The following is a 6,000-nucleotide window of genomic DNA, read 5'->3' as shown; positions in this document are numbered from 1 at the left end:
TGTATAGACTTTGTGGAATCGTCTAGTTCTTCTCTTAATCCCTTATGTGGGACTCAGGCAAGAAAAAGAATCAGTAATAGAGATCCAGCTCTCTCCTAAAATTCATTCCCTTTTAACATTCCTTTTCTCTGTTTCTGTTTATATTATTGGCAACATATAATAACATATTTGTTAAAGTAATATTGTGGTTCTTGTAGACAACTTATATTGATTGAAATAAAACTTGGCAATCCTTTTCAACATCAATATAAAACCCCTTACTATATGTTCATGTTTTTTAAAGACCTATATTTGAACTCTTCAGAAAAATTATTCTGTTCTTAGTAAAACTAATCTTTTCCACAACTACTATCAGAAGAGCTACTATGTTTTTTTCATTCATTGTTGACATATGGAATTAGGCTATGGGGTGTGGAGTAGGTGTTGCTGAGAGGGTGTTAGTAAAGACAAAAGAAGGCTATTAGATTGGTTACTGGTCTTACAAATCAAGATTCATGTAGAGACAGTTTTTAAGCAATTAAACATTCTAACATTATAATCATTGTATATCTATTCTAATCTAGATTTTGTTAAAGAAAATGAAAGTGGCATTTTTGAATAGAGCTGCAATAAATATGTATGATACGAGGGAAAAATGAACTTAGATCAGTCACAAATTAGACTAAGCAAAACAAAATTAAGTCATAAACTTCATCAAATACAGTTTTTTTTTAATACATGACAACAGTAAAAATTCCATTCTTTACCGTAAGATTCTTGAGTTTATCCAAATTTAAATTGAATATACTTCAAATATTGACACAGTAAATATTTTTTATTCAGTTGAGGAATTTTAAAATCTTTTATTACCTGCAAACTCTTGACTAACTTTAAGTTAAGTCAGCTTGAACCTGGTTGGACCAACGTAGGTGGAATTGGTTAGTATCTTAATAATACAAACCAATTCCACCTACCTTGCATATTGCCCTTAGGCAATATGTTTTAAATAATTGTATACAATTTTATGTTTATATTTTATTTATCAATATTTATATGTCTAAGTGCCTTGTTATGTTTTTTATGATTACTGTTGGTTGTAGTTTTTATTCTAAATTAATTAATTATAACATTCTTAGCCCTTTTTTTATCTAAATAATGCATACTTTGGTAGCATTGGTTGTACCTTAGTAGCTTCTTATGACATGTCGACGTGTTATAAATTATGTATGTAGTTATGTTATTTGTAATGTATTTTAATTTATTTCGAATTAGTAAATTTTTTAGATAAATAATTTTTTACACAATGTCTATTGTACTAAATTGTATTTAATGGGAATAAAAAAGGATTATTGATATTTAAAAGTAAAATCAACACTCACCAGAAATATCCGGTCGAGTCTTGCGCTTCTGCTGCCGTGGTAAGTCAATGGATGGGAAATCAGTATCTCGATACACAAAGGGTGGAGCTTTAAGGTTCTCTTTCTCCCTTCGCTTTGTTTCCTCAAGTAATTCAAAATGAATTTGATGGAGTATGAAGCGATTCCAGTTCTAAAAAAGTAATTAACAATTTTTTATCTTCGCATTGACACGTTGAACAATGAAATGAGAGTGGTGTTATTTACTGAAGTTGTGAGTAAACTTTTTACCTAACATCATCGAGATTGACAAACAATCCGAAGAATGATCCCAGATAACAAACAGTTCTGTTTTTTCACTCACAAATCTTCCTTATAACACTGAATTTCAGCTCAAACACTTGGATATCAACTGTTAATATTCATAAAAATTTCATTATTAACAGAGGACAGTATTTTATTCAAGAAAATAGCAAGAAGGTAAAACTAACTAAATTGTTTGAAAAATATTAAAACTCTGCTAATATACTCGTAATAAACATTCTAAAATCTAAGGAAAATATAAATTTTGTAAAATTGGATTTGTTGCCTTTGTAAAATACCTCCAGTAACAGCTTAATTTGTTCCTTGATCTGTTTTTATGTCACAGTAAGTCAATTTTGGATAGATTCATTACATGTTCACTGTTTATTTTGAGCAAAAAGTCTTAAATACATTTTAAAATGTTAGGATACATCTAATATTATAAAATTACTATACCAATTATCAGAAATTTTATTGGAAATGAAAACAATTTTAGTTGCTCATTTCAATTTCCCTACAATAACGATTTGTTGCCTCTGTTATTAAATAGAAAATTTCAATGGAGGTGCATTTCCAACTGATTTACTCATAGTTACCATAAAGTTGAACTCAGAACCTGTATGAGAGAGATGAGGTTGGTCTTCTTGCGCAGATTAGGGTTATTCTGGTCAGGCAGGATGAGGCCGAGAGCAGACGCCTCGTGAGCGTTCCTGAGTGCCCGCAGGAAGTTACCGGCGTGACAAGGTTGGCCCCGGGACACGTCCAGCATGCGGAACAGGAAGGCCAGTTCACAGCAGAGGCAGAACTCCGAGTGGCAGAGGTGTGAGAGCACCACATGCCTCAGAGGCTCCAGGAAATACAGCACCTATCAGCAGAAAAAACTTTCTCTAGTATAGCCTCAGTTGGTTCAAAAGGTAAAACTGACATGAATAAGCCAAAATGATTATCACTTTAATAGATAGCTTGGTATGGAGGACACAAATTAATTTATGAGCTGTTTGGTCAGCTTTCTCTTACAGTTTGATAATGAAAAACTATATTATCTCTTCAGTTTAACTTATCAACCTACATCTTTAACTTATTTTTAAATCTTGTATTCAGATTTTCTCACCAAAAAACAGTGATCAGAAAATAAAAAATATTGTGAGTGGTCTGGTGGACGGTACCTGTATCATAGCGTTGCAGTACGAGTTGGGCAGAGTGGCTTCAAGTCCGCTAAACGGAGTCTTGTTGTATTGGTCCATGTCCAGGTCGTCCAGCCCAGACTTGGAGTACTTCAGGTCAAGCTTTCGGTAACGCTTAGGGATCACCGCAAACGTTGTGTGCTGTTTTCTTCATTCTTGCGTTGTTCCTGGGCTGTGCTGCGGCTGTTCATGATGTAAGGTACCTTCCACAGATTTCATTCCAAGGGTAAAGAAAATGTGCCAATCATAAAAAATGTACTACACTAAAAATGTTTTTTCCTATTTATGACTTCCTACTCTCCTTAATTACTTTTAATTAAGTGTTTAAAAAAATGGAATTTAGAGAATTTCTAGTATCTATATTTATCAACCACAAAAACTATTATTTTTCTTGTGATGTACGACAGCTGACTAAATCACTTTAAAATGTTAGTTCAAATTTAATAATGTGTACACTTTTTTATTATATTTCTTTTTACAAACAATTTTCACTGAGCCATTGTATTCTTAGTTTGAAGTTTATTTTTTGATGATAGAAGAACTGCTTATCTGTGCTTGAATTTTTAACAAGTGACATTCATTTTAAGAATTGCCAAATCCACCAACTTTAGAAATATAGAATATTATTAATATTTTCATTTTACCTTTATTGCAACACAATTCATGTACCAACCTGAGAACAGTCAGAATAGTAGTAAGTCTTATCCTCTCCAACACAGCCAATGTGAAGAAACAGGATTTTTCAGGATATTTGCCATCGATCAGTGATACAATAAAATCAGTAACACTACGTTTTGAAATCTGCAATCTGATCTCTTCTTTAGGTAAATGACTAAACTGATACATGACTACAACCAAGGTTAAAGTAAACAAAACATGCCAGAGCGTTGTGACACGACTATTGCACACTAACTCTAAAACATGGACTTAATAAAACACTAATTATTAAAACTTAAATAAAGAATACAGGTTACAATAGGTCTACACCCACCGACCAACCAAATAGAACTGAGCCCTATAAAACTATTTTAATGGTTCAAAATATTTTTAACAGTTTAGTTGAAGAAAGGAAATAATCTGATCACTGAACTAGCAGCAGTACAAATGAACTGACAACTCTCCAGTGATCAGTTTGAGCCACTACCACTAAGGCAACCCAAACATACAATTTGCTAGTTTTAACACATTAAAACAAATTGTTGTCATTCTAATAAAATCAAATTCTAAATAATAAGACTAAGTCTCTAGTTTAGAAATTCTAACACTCAACCAAATACTTAAAAGTATGTTTTAGAGTTGACAATTTTTTGTTTACCTAATTTACTGATATTTAGTTTTTTCTAATACAAAAATAAGTAGTGCAAACAAAGCTGAAGTTTTTCAAAAATTAAATCCGAAATTCCCATTAAACAATAGTAGGGCATACCCAGACCTTTAATAGTTGTCACCAAACTACTTTAATAGGACCATAAATATTTCATAAAATTGAAATTCATTTGCTTCGTATAAGTCAATGTATTGACTTACACAAAGATTATTCAACATAGCACTATTGGTCAAATTAAAGGAATGAATTTTAATTATATATATATGACTGACCTGATTCCGCAATTTTGTGTTCGGATTTGGTGCGTAGCCAATTGTCCCCTGCATCTTCATTGTCCTCAGTATCTCTGGGTCGATGGGTGGGGTGGGTCTGTGAGAATAAAATTCCAGTTTTCATTAGAAACACTACTGACAGGGATTGAAGCTCGGTTTATTAATAACATCCTAAAGTAGAAAACCCATTCTTCTAAAACATGGCTATTTACAAATTTTAACAGGTAGCTGTTGTTTATTGATTACAATTAAATAACACTGTTGAATGTGTTCAACAAAATCAATTGCATAACTGAAGAAGACCAATGTAAAACAAATAAGGTTAAAAAAAGTTCCCAATGACATGTGATCCTAAAAAAACCTGTTTATAAATTGCATTCTCCACTTTTTTATAGCTATGGAACTAAATAATATTCTAACTGTAACATAAATACTAAAGAAACCGCCGGAAAAGACCAATCAGGTCTTCCTGGGGAAATTCACCTCACTTATTCAGACTACCAAAGATGGTGTACCACCCCCTTGCTATTGCAGGACAGTCAAAGAGCAGGTGTTCAGCAGTTTTCTCCTGCTCATCACATATTCTACAGTGCGGATCCTACAAGAACACTGACTCTGAGAAGATGCTTCCTTATGTCTCATAATCATACTAATGACAAAGATTCAATTCAATTCAAAATTCTTTATTCGTTTTCATGTAATTGTGTATACACTGAAAAGTGTCAAATTTCTATAAACTACTAGACTGAAAATAATTATAGTTGAAATTAGTATTTTCAATATTTACAACCTCAATTCATAAAATAAAATTTAAAATTAGAGAGAGGTGGATAGTGCCTCAATAAAGTAAAGTGCTTTGTTGAGTAAATAATCTTTGAGCATTTTTTTGAACTTTAGGCCATTTTCTGTTTTTATGTTTTGTGGTATACATTTTTAAAATGTATTCCCTATATATGTAGGTTTTTTCAAAAAACTTTAGCCTATGATCCGGGATAACCTCGTATTTGGGTCTAGTGTAGTAAGGGTAACTAGGTGTCTTAAAATTTTAAGTTAAAAATTTTGGTTTTTCACTGTAAGGACGGATTAAAAAATGTATTGACTATACAGTACAGGTATTAAAATATTATTCAGCTAAAATAGTATTCAGCTAAAGTCGTCTTTAGCTGAATCATCATCATCATGCCTTAGCACTATCCGTATTGCCTTCTTTTTTTATTTAAAAATATTATCCATATTTATTTGTTCGGTTGAACTATACACGGCAATGCAAAAAGAAACATGAGAATGGACATAAGCGAAATATAAATTTTCTAAGTTTTTACGTGCATTCTCCTTAGTGCATAGACAGTGGAATGTATTGTAATTAAGAGCTTATGAGCATGTTAGTCACAATTTAGACGATGATCTATTGTTAACCCTAGAAAATTTGTGCTATTTTCTTTTCAATATGGGATGAATCACAAACTGTTGTTGGGTCCTTTAACATTATTTTTTTGAGGTGTTTCTAATGTTACAAAGATTGAACTTTATTAATTGAATGCAAAAAGAAACTGTGGTTTTTAAAATAATTTCTAATATGT

The 6,000-nt window shown here is 31.8% G+C and overlaps 1 protein-coding gene across 1 annotated transcript in view; it reads right to left on the bottom strand.

The window, feature by feature from the left end:
* Positions 1-1,389: 1,389 nt before the first annotated feature.
* LOC124375013 (PAN2-PAN3 deadenylation complex catalytic subunit PAN2-like) overlaps positions 1,390-6,000 on the bottom strand; it is a gene marked incomplete at its 3' end in the record, with an annotated part of 29,413 nt that continues 24,802 nt past the window's right edge. The window contains 4 exon segments of the mRNA XM_046833145.1: positions 1,390-1,527; positions 2,254-2,502; positions 2,804-3,004; positions 4,349-4,517. Of these exon segments, the coding sequence (XP_046689101.1) occupies positions 1,390-1,527; positions 2,254-2,502; positions 2,804-3,004; positions 4,349-4,517 (757 nt within the window).

Source organism: Homalodisca vitripennis, unplaced genomic scaffold (genome assembly GCF_021130785.1).
Source record: "Homalodisca vitripennis isolate AUS2020 unplaced genomic scaffold, UT_GWSS_2.1 ScUCBcl_12402;HRSCAF=22102, whole genome shotgun sequence".
NCBI lineage: Eukaryota > Metazoa > Arthropoda > Insecta > Hemiptera > Cicadellidae > Homalodisca > Homalodisca vitripennis.
The sequence above is the reverse complement of the archived record's forward strand: the minus strand, read 5'-3'. Positions and strand labels throughout refer to the sequence as shown.